We start from the raw sequence: 21,483 nt of genomic DNA, 5'->3' as shown, positions 1-21,483 counted from the left end.
CCATACCTATACCCTGGTAATGACCATTTAAGGATACAGTATTCATTTTTTAAAATTCAAAATCATCCTAACTATATGCTAGTATACTCACTCTTCCAGTAGTTTATTCCAATGCGCGCGCACAAAATCCCAAGCTAGGCCACGCCCAATCGCATTCTCGGAGATGTAAACAATGACGGAAGTGGAATCCTGTCTCCGTATTTCAGAGGAAATTAACGAGTACTGTAAATACCTAAAGAAAAGAGTACATAAATGCATAAAGTACTGAACAGTGTACTTGTATATAGGTATGTATTATGTGTACATACAGGACATTGTATATAGGTATATTTTATGTGTATATACAGGACATTGTATATAGGTATGCATTATGTGTAAATACAGGACATTGTATATAGGTATGCATTGTGTGTAAATACAGGACATTGTATATAGGTATGTATTATGTGTAAATACAGGACATTGTATATAGGTATGTATTATGTGTAAATACAGGACATTATATATAGGTATGCATTATGTGTAAATACAGGACATTGTATATAGGTATGCATTGTGTGTAAATACAGGACATTATATATAGGTATGCATTGTGTGTAAATACAGGACATTATATATAGGTATGTATTATGTGTAAATACAGGACATTGTATATAGGTATGCATTGTGTGTAAATACAGGACATTATATATAGGTATGCATTGTGTGTAAATACAGGACATTGTATATAGGTATGCATTGTGTGTAAATACAGGACATTATATATAGGTATGTATTATGTGTAAATACAGGACATTATATATAGGTATGTATTATGTGTAAATACAGGACATTATATATAGGTATGTATTATGTGTAAATACAGGACATTGTATATAGGTATGCATTGTGTGTAAATACAGGACATTATATATAGGTATGCATTGTGTGTAAATACAGGACATTGTATATATGTATGTATTATGTGTAAATACAGGACATTATATATAGGTATGTATTATGTGTACATACAGGACATTGTATATAGGTATGCATTGTGTGTAAATACAGGACATTATATATAGGTATGTATTATGTGTAAATACAGGACATTGTATATAGGTATGCATTGTGTGTAAATACAGGACATTGTATATAGGTATGTATTATGTGTATATACAGGACATTATATATATGTATGCATTATGTGTACATACAGGACATTGTATATATGTATGTATTATGTGTAAATACAGGACATTATATATAGGTATGCATTGTGTGTACATACAGGACATTGTATATATGTATGTATTATGTGTATATACAGGACATTGTATATATGTATGTATGTATTTTTTGTCAATGGAGTCGTTGTGAAGTCTTGACCAATGACGAGTAACACATCGTTCCATTTTGTTTTTAAAAAATGGAAACATACAATAGATGCGATATCATGAAATTAAATATTTTTTTTGTCCGCTCTGCTCCTTGGATTATCTTTTAAGCTGTGGATTCAGATTTCGTGGAGCTCGGAAAAAAACTTTTTGAAGATTTCACACTAAAATTACAATCAATACCACGAAAACATAATACATATAGACATATTATAATCTCCATTGATAAGATTTTGAATAATATGTTGTAATCCTAAACTTTTAATAGATATGACTTTTTCTATTCCTCAATATGAACTTCATTTACCGTTACCGGTATATTTAAAAAAATATATTTCCTTTCTGAAAATACAAGAGGGTAAAACTGTGCCGCAACAAGCCGACATATTTTGAAGCGTGTTAGCGCTTCATGAAAAATATGTCGGCGTGGGGCGTTGCAGTTCACTGCTTTGTGTATTTTCAAAAGCGAATTATATTTCTACTCTCATTTCTGTTGGTATTCCCAGCCGTTTACATGTAAATAGACGAACTATATTAACCAAAATTCATACGCGCATTGTTTACATCTACAACGTATTCACGAGGAATTGACTATCGTTACATATTGCAAAGGTACATGTATCAAAGGTAATAGGCATACTACATATACCCAAAACAAACATTGAAAATGTGAATAATTTGAAATATTCGTTAGCTATTCTCTATTGTTATGTTCTTACAAAAGAAACACAAATTATGTTTTCCCAACCTCTATATTAATCACCCTAAAATCCATGGATCTTAAGAGAAGGTCATTCATACATAAGAATAGAGCAACGTTGTAAAACAAACCTTACCTACTTAACACCCAGACCTCATTGCTACACGACAAAGCAACCATAAGTCTAGATTTCTCCGACGCGACATTGGCTTCTTGATACATCTTATAGGCAAAGTCCCACTCCTCAATGGTACCGTGCTTGATGGCGGTACAATACACTGTCAAACGCACAGATGATCGAATTCTGAAACGCAATACGTAAGTATCAAATTCACTAGACGCTTAACAGTCAAACCATTTTGCATTTTTTAAAATATCCAATTAGTACGTTATCTTATTCGAGGGATGAGGGTATTATTATTTTGCCGTTAATACAGATTCAATATGTACTACTTTGTTATAAATTGGGTCATCTGAGCGCGCATACGTAGCTCGAAACTTAAACCTAATAACTCGAACAAAACCATTATGCAAGCAGTAAACAACCGCAAATATTATAAGACTTCGAAACTTTCAAATTTAGCTAGAAAAACTATTTTTCAATTATTTTGGTAAAATCATCGAATTGCTCTTCTGAAGTCTTTAAAACGTTCATTTATCATTCATTGATTGTACGAAGTGGGGAACTTTTAATAAAACATTAATTTAGATGCACTATATTCATATATGTAAAACTTTGGTATATTGAAGTTAAGAGCAAGAAAAGACAAATACTAGAATGAACTTGTAAAATGTTGGTTGGCACGTGTTTGCATTAGGATTTGTTTGGTGTGCGAAAGTTTTAAGCAAAGTACTTTAAATTAATATTTGTAAAATTGAGAAAATTGTGTAATATATGTTTTCGAATGTTTAATAAAGCAAGATAAAAATAACTTCACAAAGAGTGCAAGAGACCCATGTGCCATATCGCTCTACTGGGTCACATTGACCCTACTGGTTTTCAGCTGTTGTGGTCTGAATAAGATGTTTGGCCAATCTTTATTATTATGAAAAGTTTCAATCCCATACTACGGTCCCAACATAGTTCCAAATGATCGCGACATAACCATGACACAACGTCACAAGAAAATCATGGAATGAATGTAAGGTCTTGTGATAAGAAATCTATATTCAAAATAAGAAACCTCCCACACAAAATAGTTGAGGAGATATTGCCTAGGTTAAGTTTTCTTAAAGGGACTGGTTCACGATTTTTGATAAAAATATTTTTCATTTTTGATGTTAAACATTAGAAATATAACTCATTTAATGTTGACAGCCAACATTTTGACCTTCTGAATGCATGAATGAAAGCAATATTTTAGCCTTGAATATGTGTTATGTAAACAAAGACTCCAGTCTTTTTATGTAAACAAACAAACAAGTGAAATATTGATTTTGTAATACAATGCATCTTAATTTTGCATAGTCACAAATTTTAACTTTTAGATGACACATTTCACCCCAAAAATGCTTGAAAAATGAAAGATATAATAATACTTAGATCGATATCCATTTCTTTTGAAAAATCCGTAAACAATAACATATCACAATCTATGTTTACAAAACAATTAATAAACTCTCTAAAATGAGCTTCTGTGATGATGTATAACCTTTTTCATGTGAAATCTTTCAAACAGATTAGACAGTAGATTTTGATCATTAAAAGTGAAAAACAAAATTTTGGGTAAAATCGTGAGTCAGTCCCTTTAAAAGATAGTCAAACTCAAAGTGAAGATCACAAGGTTAGAACTTTAATATAAAAAACGCGCTTGTCACAGGAAATCTACGTTTGCAATATGAGAGTCATCATTCAAAGGTAAGAAGAAGATTAAAGTTTTGGTTAAGGTTTTGAAATTTGAGTCCATCCCTGAAGTCTAGACCACAAGGTCAAACAGCATGACATGATATGTTGGGTCTTGCCTTAAGGAATCTATAGATACAAGATATGAAATCCCTACCTTACGTTCAGGAGATATTACCTAGGTTAAGCTTCCTTAAAAGTAGGTCAAACTCCAAGATCAAGGTCACAAGGTTTAAAAATATGGTACCAAAAGAATGTTCATTCAAAAGAAATGCACATATTAAATATGAGACCCATATCATCCACCATTCAAATGTAATGGGCAGCATTAAGGTTTCCAACACACAAACGGATATGACAAAAAGAATATGTCCCCGCCTTTTGTCACGATGGCATAAGAAATTGAATCCACTGAGGTTAGAAACTTTTGCCTTTTGATATGATTGTGTGGCTCTGCTACTCTTGGAAAGATTTTGTTTGAAATGATTTCCTGTACATTCCCATTCAAATTTTGATATCATCATGACCCCACCCTACCCCTCAGTGCCCCTGAATTGAACGAACTTGAATCTGCACTACCTGCAGATGCGTGCGTATTAATTTGACTAATCAATACCCTGCTGTTCTTGAACAGGAGATTTTAAAGATGATTCCTCTCTATTTCCATATCAAATTCCCTATTGTGGACCCACCCTACCCCCGGGAGTCAGGATTTGAACAGACGTCAATCTGAACTACCTGGGGATGCTTGTTTATAACGTGATAGGAGTACCTATGACCCTGCTGTTATTGAGAAGATTTAAAGATATTCCCCCTGTATATTTGCATGTAAAACTTCAATCCCCTTTTATGGCCCCATCCTAACCCGGGGGCCACAATTTGAACAAACTTCAATCTGCACTACCTGGAGATTCTTGCAAATTCACATGATGTCTCATCAAGGCTCTGTTGTTCTTGGGAATATTTTAAATATTTCTCTATATATCTCCAAAATTGTGATTCCCTGTTGTTTCCTAACTTACACCCGGAGGCCATGATATAAACTCTGTCTGGAAACTTGTGTAAATTTCATCTTTTCTGGCCCAGTGAAGAAAAAGATATTAAATGACCCAACACTATTTTTACCTTTTCTTGATTATTCCCACTTTGAAGAGAGCATGACCCTTCATATGAACAAACTTGAATTGCATTTACCGTAGACAAATATGTATCAAGTTTGATTAAGTTTGGTTGAGTGGTTCTGGTGAAGAAGTCGAAAATGTTGGAAGTTTATGAACAGAGAGACGAATGGACGGGCGCCGGACAAAACGTGATAAGAAAAGGTCACTTGAAGGTGAGCTTATAAGAATTATAATTCTCCCGTATAGGTCCGCTGATTTGTACAACTACCACACCATGAGTTAAATATTCATGAACTTGGGCACAACAAAGAGCAGACATTACATGAACGAAGCAGCATCTGATGCCTTACGGGTTTTGTTTTGGTGTTTGTTTCCAGAGGTTGAAGAGTCGGGAGGCTTCATTAACACAGCTCTGTATCCCGTATTTACAGGCCTCCGCAGCGATCAGCGTGTTCACAAAGCTAAATATAATTAAAGACTTTTCAGCAAAATATAATATATTTCTTTAAAAATTGCAATGTTATTTTACGTATACGTACGATTTATATACCTGTATACGTATATTGTGGTCATAAAGTAGAACTTTGTTGAATTGAGAAATCTATAGAATTGCATTCGATATAAGGATTTTAAAGAGAAGAGATTGGATTACAGCTTTATAATAGATTATCTTTTAAAAAATAAACTCAGTTTGGTAGATGAATGACTTTGCATGCTTACGATTCCAGATGTGTCATATTTGAGCTACTCAAAGAGGATGGATTGAAAATGCCACTGACTTTATTCCTCATGAATTTCTGAAAAATAAACATACAAAGGAATGTTTTAATGGAATGTCTAAAAGTGATACATTATTGCGAAATTTTACATAGGTGAAAATGTGAAAAGATTATTTCTACAAAACATAATGATTTTATAAATGATAAATATCATCAATGAGTTACATTTATCACACACTTCTTTAAAACATCTTCATCTTATATGTAAACTTTTGAGATATTCCCCGTTTCATTCGATAATGTTTCACTCATCAAGAACCGTTACCAACGTTAGGTAACGTGCCGCAAATTTTGACCAATCTAGGGCGGTTACGGCCGCAGCAGTAAATGATTCTTTATTCATTGATTGATTGTATATTGTTTAACGTAGCTCTCTGAAAATTTTCACTCAAATGCAGACGTCACAAAAGCCGGTGAAGGGCTGCAAAATTTAACTTATGCTCAGCGCTTACAGCCTTTGAACAGGGAGGGATCTTTATCGTGACACACCTGCTGAGACACGGGATCTCGGTTTTTGCGGACCACCCCATTTATACGTATTTTACGACAAGCAGGGGGTACTGAGGACCTGTTCTAACCCGTATCCTCATGGGATTAAAGGATTCTTGTCAACACCTACATGGCACTGTGACACGGGACCTCCGTTATTAAGGCCATATCCGAAAGACCCGTGACTTTCACTACTAATACCGGGCGCTCGACGAGGGAACAGTCACTACCTATTTTGAATATGAAAGTCTTAGGTTTAACGCGGGGATTTAATCATGGTTTTCTTTGTTGCGAAACAAACGCCTTACCCATTAGACTAACGGTCACGGTGCTCAAAGACTGTAAGCGTCGAGTACAGTCCTAAATCATATAGCCCGTCACCAACAATGGTGACATTTCAGTATGAGTGCAAAATTCTTGAGAGGGACGTTAAACAATATAAAATCAACCAATCACATGTACACTGTACATATGAACGTTCTGGTGGTAACATTTACTTGATACTCACAGAGAATGGACCATACAAAGACGTCCGTTCCAGCATGGAGTCTACGTATCCCAGCTCACGGAGAGCGGCCTGCCAGGCCACAAATTCCTTCTCTTTATCCAAGTAATTGACGGTTTTTAGTGCAATGACCATATCTAAATCACCAGATCTGAAATATAGAGACATGAAAAATATTGTGGAATCATTTAAATTCGTGGGCGTCAATTTTCGAGGATTTTCAGGATTTTACGGTTTCGTTGGGATGTAATTTCGTTAATATGATTCCTGTACATTAAATTTGCTCATCACTGAAGAGACATAATTTGTCGAAATGCGCATCTGGTGCATCAAAATTGGCACCGAATAAGTTTTTCATGGACACGTTATACTTGTATAATCTGTGTCTTTTGTTGTGAAATAGGTGTGGAGGAGAGCCAAGTGCCGTATACAAAAATATATCTATCTTATAGATGATGTATATTAAACATAACGAGGCATCCTATAGACTTACAAAACAAAGCATCTAAATTCAAGGAACACAAAATTTTCAATTTCCAAATTTTTCAAAATTCTATTGCGATGTGTTACATGTAATACTGGTTTGATATAGTAGGGGGATTTTCTCTTGGGGACGCATGAAGAATTAAACCTTCCTAACTGAGCTTTGACAACATGTTATTCATAATCCAATACTTTATTCAATCATTCAATATTTGGTATTTTTTCAAATAGTATCCAAGAAATCATTAGATTTGTTCTGATAGGTGAGTCTGTTAGAATATTCCGTCTTACTTAGCCAAGTTCCAGGCGTCGTTGATAATTTGAGCTCTATTGGTTGGATATAAAACCTGAAAAAATATATCAACCATTTAATGCCTTCTTCATTTCAATTTAGAAAAAGTACTTTAGAGCCTTTATACCGATTCAATAAAAGGAAAAGCAAACCGAAATATTAAGGCAGTGCATAATTAGAAAAGAAAATGTCTACTTTCGCAGACTGAAAAAATATCTTCATAATGACAATGATATTTTTATATATGATATACATTCCCGATAATACAAAACAACATAGTAGACGTTCCATCCTTATTTTCATATTTTGTACACTAAAGTTACAATTGATAATTTTATGTTCGAATAACCTTCCATACAAAGTAAGCCTTATTTTGACGTAAACATGAATTCCTTAATAATGACATGTAAACATTGATCCGGTAAAAGACTGTTATTGATAGATGATTTGTGAATGTAGATGATATAATACAAGGAATATTTCATGTGGTAGCTGCGATTCAATATGTAGAGCAGCAAACATTCATTGAGGAAAATCCCCGTATAGCCCATTCACTTCTTACCGTATGATCCTGGTTCATTTGTTCAATAAGCCTATTCCAATTCTCGTTGCTGTAGGTCACGCGGTAATACCCATACTGCATCACGTTACCAATTATCCAATCAGACTGCGGTATGTTAGATGCGATAATTTCTACAATAAGATGTTAACATATGCACATATATGTATTATGAAACAAAAACTCATATTTACTACACATGTAGCTGCAGTAAAGTTGGCATGGCTTTTACAGTACTTAAAGCAATAAAAGTTATTTTACACACGACACAGGTAGTTCCTTTGAATTTTAATATAAAAGAAGCTGTTGATTAAACTATAGGATTAATTCCTCACTGAATATTACTAAATTATGAAAAAAGTGAAAGGATTTCTCTTTTTCTTACTGTCACTATAAAATGTATAGATCACGGTAGTGAGTATTAAAGTCTCGCCTATAATAGTGAAAGCACAACTGTCAAAAAAATTCTCAAAACCATATAAACCTTGGTCTGTCTTATGCATCCAGTGAATGTCGGCATCAGTTACATTAAATTTGGGGTTGGATTTAGTCGTGAATGTGAAGGGAATTTCCCATTTGTAACTGCAAAGAAGAAACAAAATCGTGATTCTTAAAATTCTGAAAATTGCACTTGGTGTATTTTTAGACAAAACTATGATTTTCATAATACCTCTGTTTTTTCACAAAATATCATCAAATTGGATTCACATCTTATAAATGGTAATACAGCATGTGATATCATAGAACCTTACATTGCTGATTGGTAATCTTGGGAGAACTTTCTGGGTGATGTAACTACATGTATCACGGTACTAGTTTCCACAGTACATGGGTTTGACATTTTTACTCTCAAACCGGTTATATCAGTGCATACACTCTACCCACGTGACCACGTTTTATTGCAATTAATACCATGACTTCACGAATTGTTTTCTTTTTATCTATTACATAACTCATTTATATCTAACATTATCTAAAATCGTGTATTCATATAATATACGTATGCAAAATATATTTGCAAATGCAACCTCTCGTTAGGTCGAATACTGCCTGAGGAGTTTCATACCAAATGTTAGATTTTTCTTTACCTACTGAATTTGACTACGAATTACTTTGTTTCCTTGATCAAAATATAGGACTGATGGCGGGTGTGACCCGTCAACAGGGGATTTCTACTCCTCTTTTGTACCTGCCGTGTTTGCCCTACTTTAAATTTGTATCCTTTCTAGGATTTACGAGATAGATCATTTCTCGTTATCTCCATGAATATGTGAGTACAACGGTTTTTAGTTTGTCTAGTTTTTTGTTGTTACTTATTTTGTTTGTTAATTTACCGAACACAAGTTATGTCATTTATTTTAAACACAAGATAGTTTTAAGACAACAAAATGCAATTGTTTTAAACTAAATGTCTATGTCCATTCATAACTGCTCTCTCCTTACTTAAAAGGTGACACGTATTTCCCCGGATCCGTGGAGCCGTAGTCTCTTAGGTATCTTTTCTGTGTGATTCGAACATTTCCGTCCGCCATGACAGTAACCTTGACGACGGGATAATTCATTTGAAGTGTCCACGTGTCCATAATTTCCTTCACATTTAAGTTCTTGTTTTCAACAGCAGATTGCTGAAAGTAAAGAGAAGTTTTACTTGTCAGCTACCATTCAAAGCTATCCTTGAAATAGGAGAGAACTTGTCAAAATTATTATTCCACGTTTTATAATATACCTTTATCGTGGAATCAGGAATTGTATAAAAGGTAGCGTGGAAAATTGCTTAAATATCTAATATTGTTATAATAGTAGGCTACCTTCAATACCCCTTCACAATAACAATAGATAAAATCATGAAATTCTTAAAAACAACAAATTCATAGATGAATCATTCGATTCTTAACACAAGATATTTTATACTCACATTACCAAGAGCATACCACAGATCATCATGAAAGGCGGCTTTGTACGCTAGGTTGTTCAAGTATCGCTGAAATATTGTAATGCATACACGTACATATATACCCGTACAAGCACACTGAATAAACACATCATAGACATATCCTTAGTTGTAAAGTTTTCACATGATATTCATAATTTTCAAATTAATTTCGTAATCACGTGTTAAATAGTCTTTTTTACAAATGAAATGCTATTTCAAATATGGCAAAAATGATAAATGGCATACCTTTAACCCATTTTTAAACGTTTCTTCACCCAAGAAAAACCGCATCATATGAATTATAGACGCCCCCTAAAAGTACAACACACGCACATAATCAATTTTAAAGAAGGGCAAATTTACACTTCAAGTATAAATATTCTTTTTTCTTTTTACAAATTGGTCTTGCATTTTATAACAACTTCTTTTGAATTTAAATCTCTTCGTGCTGATGTGGTATTAATTATCAACATCATATGTGTATATTGTGTACAAGAGCTATGTCATAAGTTAATATGAACAACAGTAGACCATTTCTATTTGTGTGTCCATTTGCTGCATACATAATGATCAGGAGTAGAGCATTGAACATACCTTTCCATATGATATTCTATCAAATATTTCATTAATTTGGTCTGGATGAGACACAGGAACATATACCGGATGTGACGTCACCAATCCGTCAAAGTTGAATACGTCTTGTATGTCTTCAACAACGATTTGATCAAACTGAGGAAAGAATCAGTACGTATTTTGTAAGAAAAAGAACTCATCTGTAACATTATAGTATTAGTCGATTTCTTACTACGCAGAATAATACCACTAAAAGTATCACGTCTTTAAAACTTTCATTAATGTAACAGTTAACATAAAAAGAAAGCCATTAAGTTTGCAATCGTTTCATTCCGTTCTGGTATTTTATTCATTTTTAAAATCGCAAGGCTTTTGGCATTATTCGCATTTTGCAACATGCTTTGAGGTTTTCCATGATACAAAAACTTTAGCAATAAAACACTGCCGTGGTAAATTATGTAACTGAATCAATATAGAGTTCAATGAGTGAATTGGATCCCCGATCGTATCAAGCTCCACGTGTCATTCACTGAAATACATGGAGGATTTTATTTCACATTTCACATCATAATCAGATGTCTCATCGTTTGATTTGAACAGGAAGATGATCTTTAACCGCGTTTATTACATGCAATGCCCAGCGCGTTCTCTATACACCCACGTTCCTCCCAGAGTCGCGTAATGGCTTGAGCGCTCGGAACCGGAAAGTCCCCATCAAACCTAAGGGCATCTCACATAGATAGTGTTACCGTAGAGACTGTTCCTACAACAACCGCCGAAAATTACAAGAGAGAGTCAGGGATATCTCAAATAGGAGGTACCATGTTACGATAGACGTTAACACTACAAAGAACCCCTAATACTATGACCTTGACCTTCATATACATAAATCAACATTTGTCACACAGCATTTCAGCTGGGGACAAATCCGAGTGATTCTTTTTAATGAGACGTGCCGATATATCAACAAACACGTCACACCCACAAAGTTACTATTTTTTATTGAAAATGTCCAATACGAATTTTAACACCAATGACCCGGGCCTGTGGTGCCAGTCTAGTTTCTACAGATTGACCCGGGCCCGTGGTGCCGGTATAGTTTCCACACATTGACCCGGACCCTTGGTGCCGGTTTAGTTTCTACAGATTGACCCGGGCCTGTGGCGCCGGTATAGTTTCTACAGATTGACCCGGGCCTGTAGTGCCGGTATAGTTTCTACATATTGACCCAGGCCTGTGGTGCCGGTATAGTTTTTACATATTGACCCGGGCCTGTGGTGCCGGTATAGTTTCCACACATTGACCAAGGCCCTTGGTGCCGGTTTAGTTTCTACAGATTGACCTGGGCCTGTGGTGCCGGTATACTTTCTACATACTGACCCAGGCCTGTGGTACCGGTATACTTTCTATATATTGACCCGGGCCTGTGGTGCCGGTATAGTTTCCACACATTGACCAAGGCCCTTGGTGCCGGTTTAGTTTCTACAGATTGACCCGGGCCTGTGGCGCCGGTACAATTTCTACATATTGACCCGGGCCTGTGGTACCGGTATACTTTCTATATACTGACCCGGGCCCGTGGTGCCGGTATAGTTTCTACAGATTGACCCGGGCCCGTGGTGCCGGTATAGTTTCCACACATTGACCCGGGCCCTTGGTGCCGGTATAGTTTCTACAGATTGACCCGGGCCTGTGGTGCCGGTATAGTTTCCACACATTTACCTGGGCCCGCTGTCTGAATCTAGTTTCTTCATGACATCTAATTTCGGAATGATACATGTACCTAGATGTACATTAAAGATAAATGAATGAAACAGACAAACCGGTTTCCACTCAGGGTGTACATGTTCGATTCCCATATACTCCACAAAACTTGCAAATCCCTCGTTGAGCCAGAGGTCATCCCACCAAGACGGCGTCACAAGATTTCCAAACCACTATCAAATATTTATAGCAATAAAAACAAAATACATCAATAATTAGTGTGGTTAGAGGTGTAGGTAATATATTCCACGTAATATATACCTTGAATAATTTTAAGCATTTCGCCGCAAACATCCCCATCTCTTCTGTAGTATAATTATTATCACTTGGTATAAAAAGGTATTTCACATTTATTTTCAATTTGTTTAAGAGTGGTTAAATCGCCTTATGTGACGATCAATTCGCATGTTAAAGAAATCTGAGATTCATTAATAAAACTGAATTTTGATTTACTGCAATTGCAATCTCCAATATTTTTGTTGAATGTTTAAAATATATCAAGGGTGAAATATTACACCCGAGAGAGAGATTACATCTAATGATAAAAGCCAAATAACAAATGAATGACAACCAAGAACTTTCTTATCTGTGTCAGTATTAATTCGTGCTACTCAATTCACTGAGATACAAACCTGATGTGCAAGTTCGTGTGAAATAACCTCAGCCACGCGCTGTTTGTTAGATTCGGACGACTCGTGCTCGTCATACAACATGGCGGTTTCGCGGTATGTAATGAGTCCCCAGTTCTCCATGGCTCCGGCAGCAAAGTCCGGTAGAGCTATCATATCTGTATAAAATGTCGTTTATTGGGTAAATTTTGGCGTCAGGAATATCTAGTAGATTTTTCTGTTTCAAATTCATTTTTGGTCGCCATTTCATTCAGTCTATCATTCATATGAGAAGATATTTTGATGTTTTTAGTTTTGGTGACTGTTGCCTTTTTGCAAAGCAATCCAAAATTTTCCAGCGCACCAAAATTACCCGATGTGGGGAATAAATATGTCCTTATCAATGTAATTCGATTTGTTTTTAAAAAAGGAAAACTCTACCAAATTACCAATAAACAACCGTGTTGGTGATAAAATATTTTATGAAAACTGATCGTAATGAACGTCACCAGTTTAACCGATACGGAAATATTTTAGACTACACTGTATATGCGCATCGATCAAATACTGTATGCATTTATTTTCCCGGTATTTAAATTCTAGTGGCGTTGGTGGTAAAGTAAGAACCCTTATTTAAGGTTGAGCTACAATATGCTGTGTTTACATACATGCATTTTGACTTTTCAAAAAGAATAAGACGTAAGTTGTATCTTTACCTTGTTTTGGGAGTGGGAAAGGAATTCCAAAGTAATTCTCAAAGTAAGTGAGTACTTTTGTTCCAACAGACAAGGCGTATTCAGTCTGGTTCACTGCCTCGGGTCTGGCCCAGGCTCTGTACTAAATGGAAAGTGTACAAATAACAATGAATACGAAACAAATCAGAACGAATTAATAAAACATGGTTCTATTTGAGGATGTTCCTGAACAGTTAGGCTACTGAAAAATAGCAATGTTCATCTCCTATTTGTAATAGAATTCCAGCCCATACATGCAATCAAAAGAATGATGTACATCGTTATTGATGTACTGGGTAAAAGCTTGAAAAGGGATACTTTCACGGGCGTGTGTGTATCTCCTTTTTCACGTAGCGTTAAATTGACGGTGATTTGTCTACTGTATACAAAGAAATGTTCGCCCCCGTTTTATTTTCGCCTTTTTCGCCCTTGTTGTCAGTGGGTGAATTTGAGACTGGGCAAAATTGTTTTTCTCTCTTACATGTACATCTCCTTTACCACAACTGTGTCTGGGCGAATTTAAAACTATGCGAAACCGTCAGCAATTGTAGAACGGCGAAAATAACACGGGACGAAAATACCCCTGTATACAGTATCATATATACAAATATGTGTACGCTATGACGTGGTTGTGGACACTGCCGGTTTAACTTTTCGGATTTGTTCTACAGTGAAATCCGCAAAAATGAAATTGATTGCAAAAGTAATGTTGTATACTATAATGAAGTGTACAGAAATGCTGTATAGAACACGTGACGTACTGTGATTCCATTGGCTGTTACATCTTCCTTGTAGATGAAATCGCTGACAATGAAGGCCAGTAAATAGGTGGATACTGGCGGGGTGGTATTAAAATGATCAGCTATCCAGCCATTTCCTCTACAGCGAACAAACTCGGATCAGTAAACAAATATATAACATATTCCATCGTATTTCATTTCTCGATAAAGACGCTGCCCTTCAACTTCAAATAAAAACATACATTCATTAAAAATAAATCAAAATATAATGATAAGTAATAATGACAGTGAGAAAAGAGTGGAGGCATGGTAGGAATTTCTGTATAATCGACTTTACAGACCTCACACATCCATTGCTCTTTATATCCTCGTGGTACAAACAACGTTCACGTTTATTCCGTAACAAATCAACGTAATGCAATTACTGATAAAAATATTGTAAAATAAAAAAAAACTAACGAGACATTTATTCTTTAACAAAAAAGTAATACAATTTAAATACCGATACAGATTTTGTAAAGTAACATTTTCTAGACATTTACTATTTAACAAAACAAAGTAATATAATTCAATTACCGATACACAATATATATTGCAAAATAACATTTTCTTGACATTTATTCTTTCACTAAACAATGTAATTTCTGATACAAATATTACAAAATAACATTTTCTATACATTTATTCGTAACTAAACAAAGAGATTGAATTACTGATACAAATATCATAAAATAGTATTTTCTAGACAGTTATTATTTAGCTAAAAAGAAAAGTTAAATCCATATTGATATCAATAATGTAAAATAACATTTTCGAGCATATGGTTTCTGAATATGGATAGCGTAGTTCATAGAAAAGATAGGGTCGATAAACAGACCCCTTTATGACCCCTTCATGACTGTTTCGGTAATTCAACACATTTTATATTTCAAGTAGGATATCATAATACCACGATATGAAGATTAGACAGGTTTAACCTTAATTGTAAAGAGGGATAACATTTGAAATGTCCTTATATAAATGATTACTATAATTAGATGATTTCATTTGTAACTATATGTAACTACGATTAAGTGCATTTAAAGTGTGTTATTGTATACTATATCCAATATTTGAGTGCATCAAATTACACAGGATGAAGCTATGTTATGAAAGGTTATTGAATGGTTACTGAAAGATGACTGTCATTCCGTCACATATCCGGACCATTCATTGAACTTGATTTCAGTAAACTGTAGGACAGTTTCATCCTGTTATATTAAAATGACCATATAAACACTAATTTCTTTGACACATTAAGGTTGAAGTTGATATGGATGGAGAGTGGAAGATATGTACAACAATAATTTGAAATTTGAAATAGAACACTTTCAAATTTTCTTTATCTAGTAAAAATAAAATGCAGTTTTAGTATAAAACAATTTGGAAAAAACCTGCTGAACTATAACTAGGGATCCACATTCAGCAGTGGACGCGCTAACTAACTGAGCTATTCAGCTTGGCATTGCTTTTTTTTTTAATGAATAGACAAATATTGCTAATATTTATATTTCCATTCTGTTTTAAAAAGAATTCAGCCATTATGACGATGTAGAGTACCCCCTTAAAGATATGACCCCTAAAATGGACACGTGATTCACTTCCGATGTTTTATTCCATATACATTTAATTGAAATTTTTTTTTATCGACTTTCGATGATTTTTATTGTAGTTTGTGGCATATTTTGATAAACGTAACAAAATAATATAGGTCTTTACACTTTCCTTAAAATCTCGTGTATCGCGAGACTACATATAAAGTCGTTCACTTGTTAATGAATTATTGATAACCTGCGATCGCGAGATATAGTTAGCCAGTTTCAATACCAACAAGAACACGGGGAATTTAAAACAAATTCATCAAGAAAAAATCCGTCTACACGTTTACGTCATTATGTAAGGCCTGTTTAAAGTAGCTCAACTTGATGACATCTTCTTCAGGATGTTACATGTTAGAGACAACAATATCCATTAACTTTACAAAGTAAATGAAGTATTTGGGGTAATTCATAATTATATGTAAAACATTTATTTTTGTGTTTTATCTTCGACATATAACCATCGAATTCGCAGTTATGTCAATGTTCTTTTCATCGTTCGTTAAGTACAATTTTGGGAAATGAAAATTTAGCTTCTATTGAAAAATACCACAGATACATATATTCAATGTAGAAAGCAGCGCTTTGCAGTTGATTAAAACAGATGCACTGTATACAGTATATACACATATTTAAAAGAAAGGAGAGGAAGAGGGAACTATACATTGTATATACGGGGAAATTTTCAACTCGTGTTATTTTCGCCTTGATGCACGAAAAAAGAACCATTTTGTTCCAAAGTCATCATGTTTTGCTTCTTTGATATATTGCCCTAATATTTATAAATTATCCATAATCTTTTTCAGAAAAGGTCGAAAATGAACGAGTCAAAATATCCCTGTATGCATTAAATGCATTTAAAAATAGCTATGCAATTATTCTAAGATAAGTTGTTTTTTTTTAACTCAAATGTAAGTGCTTTCAAGAAATATTTTCAAAAATGGCACAGTTATCTATTGATGTCAAACATATAAGAAGAAAGAAATCATATTTGGTTACGCTCTCGGAGAGCTATTTTTGTAAAAGATCAATTTCCAACCATGTCAGCTTTAATATGTAAAACGTATACGGTACCAATTTTGATGCACCAGATGCGCATTTCGACAAATAATGTCTCTTCAGTGATGCTCAACCGAAATGTTTGAAATCCCAAATAACTATGAAGTTTTGGAGCTAAATATAGCCAAAAACAGCGTGCCAAAAAAGTGGAGCCAAATTCGTCCAAGGATAAGAGCTATGCACGAGGGAGATAATCCTTAATTTTGAAATGAATTTCTAAATTATATAACAGCAATTAAATATACATCCGTATTTTCAAGCTAGTAACGAAGTACTAAGCTACTGGGCTGTAGAGACCCTCGGGGACTAACAGTCCACCAGCAGAGGCCTCGACCTATATATATATATATATATATATATATATACGTGTACATATAGCACTCGAAAGTAAGATGCATGCTTAGTTACGATAATATAATCCTTATGATATCATTAAGTCACGCACGTTGCTTCGTTGTGTGATTATACGTAAGCCTACTACATACTATATCGGGATTTTTTTTCCACCCAAGTAGATAACTGAAGTACCACAAATATTGACATATTGGTGGCGATTACAGCGGTAAACAGTGAGGGTTCTTTATCGTGCCAGCCTATCTTGTCACAGGACCTCCGTTTTTTTAAAGATGTCGTCCGAAAGACATAAATGTGACGAGGCCATGGTACGAGCGCGGAACGAAGGCAATTCCATATAGTTATATCGACCTTACTTTGTTCATATAAAAAGTATCGCCTTGTGGTACTACGCATTACTACATGAACATATCCCTATTACAAAATGTTTTCCCGCCAATTTTTGAAATGTGGGACAATTCTATCCGTGACAGAGGACAGTCACACTTACAATTAGTACTTTTTGTAGTACATCACATCATCAAGGGGAAAGATATCTGGTTGGCATTTATATGTCAATTGATAACCTCTTCAGCATTAAAATAATATTTAATTCTAATTTATTAATTCATTTATCTATTTTTTTTTTTTACAATATCGTCAGATAGCATGTTAGAGATTTTATATTTGTACATTTATTAGGTATTTTCGTAGGTTAATTTAAAAGGAGAAGAAATATAATTCTAGCGAGGAAGTTAGTGCTCTAAGCTAGGCCCTTTGTTACCTCTCCTGTGAGTGTAAACGGATCGTATTAAATAATGACGTCATATTTTCTCTTCGCCAAAGTGTGACGTCAAATTTGGCCTTGATGGCAGGTTCGTCAAAACACGGAAGTATGTTTCTGGCGAACGACGGCGCTAGAAATGAAGCTACAGTAAATCTGAAATAGAAAGTGACATAAAAACATAAAACTCACCTATCTTCAGAATTTATTTTCGGCATATTTGACAATGACGTCATATGACTTTTGCGTACTAAAGTTATATCAAATTTTGCTTTTATAGCTGGTTCGTCGAAGCAGGGGAAGGTTTTCCGCAGGTCGGTTGCTTGAAATTGGGTAGCAGCGGCATATCTGTAAAACATTACATGCTAAATGGAATTCATATATTTTTTTAAAAAAATGGCAAAGAGCGATTCATATAATTCATTGATTACGTGAATATATGAGCCGTTCCTAGCAAAAAGGGTCGTTAATTATATCAGTGCTAAAAGTGTGAACGATATAGAGAACATCCCTCAAAATATTAGAGCAATGTTGATTGTCGTTAAAATATTACAGTCAATCAAAGATGGCAACCAACTCGTGATTGGTAATCATGACCTTTGGCTTTACAAGTATACCAAAAAATGACGTCACTCTTTTTTTCCCTAGGAACGGCTCATATGATCAGGTAAAAAATGGCAGTAAATACTATCCATGCAAACTTAAGCAATGTCAAACATGCAGACTCTAATCACTCTTAGGTTTGAAGCGGCCATGTCACGAGCGGAACTCGTACTTACGACCTCCCGGTCAAGAAGCGAACGCTCTACCATTGAGCTACCGCGACCAGTCTGAGAATTCATAGCAACTGATCTAAGCAGTGCGGCTGTTAGATGTATTCTTTCAGTCACAAAGTACACACGCTGTTATTTAGTGATCGGCAATACAAAGTTTATTAAGTATAAATATGTCAACATCGTTTTGTATCAAGGAATCTGAAACTGGAGTTTTGAAAATATATATAGTATATATAAGAAGTTAATATGACAAAGAGTAATATGAATCTACCTTCTTCTATCCAAATAGGAATCTGCACTAATAAGAAGTGACGTCTATGATAATTGTACGTACATGTATCACGAGTTCAGTAATCAGAACATGGGCACGTGTAACAGTGGCTGTAATTCTTAAAGGAATCCCTCTCTAGCATGTAGAGTATGTCAGATGCACGATCCCTCACATAGATGATTTTTATAAATAAAAATATATTCAAACCACTAACATTTATACTATTTTATCAGAACCCTGCAGCTTCAAGACAGACCCCTTGACCTTTACTGCACCCGGTTCTGAAGTTTTTGGATCCGCTACTCTATGTGAAATCATTCATGAAAAATGTGATGATTTCCATAATAACAACGCCTTATGCATAACTCATCACATTGCCCATTGGAATCAATCAGCTCACACACCCATCAGACTAGATAGTGTGATTGCTTATACTTATATTTGAAATAAAAATGAAATTATGAAATAACTACCTAATAGAAATTAAGATACACATGTTAATTTCTGTTGTCCCTTGTCAGTGGCAAGAGACAACATAAATTAACATGTGTATCTTAATTTCTATTATGTAGTTATTTCATAATTTCATTTTTATTTCAAATATAAGTATAAGCAATCACACTATCTAGTCTAATTTGTATGCACGTGAAAAATTAATACCAGTTGGGGAGTCCCCATGATTTTTTTGATTAATCACACACTCGGAGATCATCGCGTGGTTCGTAGCGGATAAACTGGCAAAATAGCCAATCAAAATAAGTTTATTGATACAGAATTTGCTTGCATAGCCACTGTTAGTATGGTATATTTCATTTCATATGTAGTTATATACTTAACTTGCTTATAAAAGAGTGGTCTGCAAACATTTTGTTTGTAATTATTTTAAGCAAACATTATACACGTTTCATCTGCGGATACAGCCATTGAAATATCGAAATCTGTTATCATGACTGTGATTGGTCAATAAAAGATGTGTCATTTCAGAAATGTTCATGAATCAAAGTCGAGGTTTCGCTGATCATCTCAGCCACGGTTTGAGGTATGGTAGGTACTCCCAAACTCGGTAAGCGTGGCTAGCAACGATAATGCTAATGTAGCGTATGGAGAAACTAACACATTTGGATATCTCGAGAGCACAGCTGGACATGTAAATATATTAAAATAAATCTACAACTTGAATTCTGAAACTTAGATATCCTATATATTTCCTCGCTGTTCCGAAAGTCGGATACGAACATTGCACGTCAAACACTGCTGCAATGATGTGATAAAAGATATAATTCATTTTGTAAGGTAATGTTTCGACATTGAAAAATGTGTGCTATTATCATTTGATAAATATTCGCCTAGAGGGATATTGTAAAACACCTACTATTTCGGACAAGCCTGTATTTCTGTTACTTTGAAATACATTTAAGAAATGAATTTCATTTTTTTGAAAATACATGAGGGCGTGAACGGCGATGTTTTACGCCAGCACACTTCATATTAATTCTATGAAAGTGTTTGATTTTAAAATAAATCCTCCTAATGAAAGATTTCATTCCATTGATCACATTTTAACAATCCCTTCTAATTATTTTCATCATCCCATATGCTATCACAATACATCACAAAATGGGGTCTTGGATATCATATGGCAGGGGTTCCGAGTGATTACCACTTCACAACACAATATGAAAAATATCCATTTGCTGTAAAACCACCATCGTATAAAGAAGTAACACCAGCGTTTATTAAAAAAGCTTCATCTTTTGAAGGAAAAAATCACCAACTTGAACGTAAAAAACCTCATCTTATGATAAAACCCCAGCATGTAATAAAGTGTCACCATCTTAACATAAAAGAACCATAGCATAGTATGACAATCCATATAATAAAAACACTATATCAAAAATGAAACACTTGACAGCATATGTATGTCACAAAAAAGCACCACCTTATAATTAAAAAACCACAACATGAAAGGTGAAGATAACGAACAGAGATCAATCTCATAACTCCTATATGGAATACAAAATAGAGAGTTGGGCAAACACACAGACCCCTGGATATACCAGAAGTGGGATCAGGTGCCTGTAAGAACCATAACGTATTATGAAAAGGCACCACCTTATGAAAACA

At 34.7% G+C, this 21,483-nt stretch overlaps 1 protein-coding gene across 5 annotated transcripts in view; it reads right to left on the bottom strand.

Annotated features, from left to right (window-relative positions):
- The window catches only part of LOC125661583 (aminopeptidase N-like), a 51,700-nt gene that overhangs the window by 12,993 nt on the left and 17,224 nt on the right, over nucleotides 1-21,483 (bottom strand). For 2 of the 5 annotated variants that reach the window (XM_048893630.2, XM_056146209.1), the window contains exons 3-19: nucleotides 18,313-18,468; nucleotides 14,521-14,638; nucleotides 13,742-13,862; nucleotides 13,050-13,204; nucleotides 12,477-12,590; nucleotides 10,675-10,809; nucleotides 10,327-10,392; nucleotides 10,063-10,128; nucleotides 9,591-9,772; nucleotides 8,632-8,729; nucleotides 8,151-8,281; nucleotides 7,588-7,643; nucleotides 6,817-6,964; nucleotides 5,761-5,837; nucleotides 5,391-5,501; nucleotides 2,213-2,380; nucleotides 92-232 (exon numbers count right to left, since the gene is read on the bottom strand). In XM_048893630.2, coding sequence (XP_048749587.1) covers nucleotides 92-232; nucleotides 2,213-2,380; nucleotides 5,391-5,501; nucleotides 5,761-5,837; nucleotides 6,817-6,964; nucleotides 7,588-7,643; nucleotides 8,151-8,281; nucleotides 8,632-8,729; nucleotides 9,591-9,772; nucleotides 10,063-10,128; nucleotides 10,327-10,392; nucleotides 10,675-10,809; nucleotides 12,477-12,590; nucleotides 13,050-13,204; nucleotides 13,742-13,862; nucleotides 14,521-14,638; nucleotides 18,313-18,468 — 2,043 coding nt within the window. Of the gene's footprint in view, nucleotides 1-91; nucleotides 233-2,212; nucleotides 2,381-5,390; nucleotides 5,502-5,760; nucleotides 5,838-6,816; nucleotides 6,965-7,587; nucleotides 7,644-8,150; nucleotides 8,282-8,631; nucleotides 8,730-9,590; nucleotides 9,773-10,062; nucleotides 10,129-10,326; nucleotides 10,393-10,674; nucleotides 10,810-12,476; nucleotides 12,591-13,049; nucleotides 13,205-13,741; nucleotides 13,863-14,520; nucleotides 14,639-18,312; nucleotides 18,469-18,504; nucleotides 18,661-21,483 lie in introns of all 5 variants that reach the window. The other 3 variants (XM_048893629.2, XM_048893631.2, XM_048893632.2) reach the window with 2 other exon arrangements.

Source organism: Ostrea edulis, chromosome 8, assembly GCF_947568905.1.
Source record: "Ostrea edulis chromosome 8, xbOstEdul1.1, whole genome shotgun sequence".
Classification (NCBI taxonomy): Eukaryota; Metazoa; Mollusca; class Bivalvia; order Ostreida; family Ostreidae; genus Ostrea; species Ostrea edulis.
The sequence above is the reverse complement of the archived record's forward strand: the minus strand, read 5'-3'. Positions and strand labels throughout refer to the sequence as shown.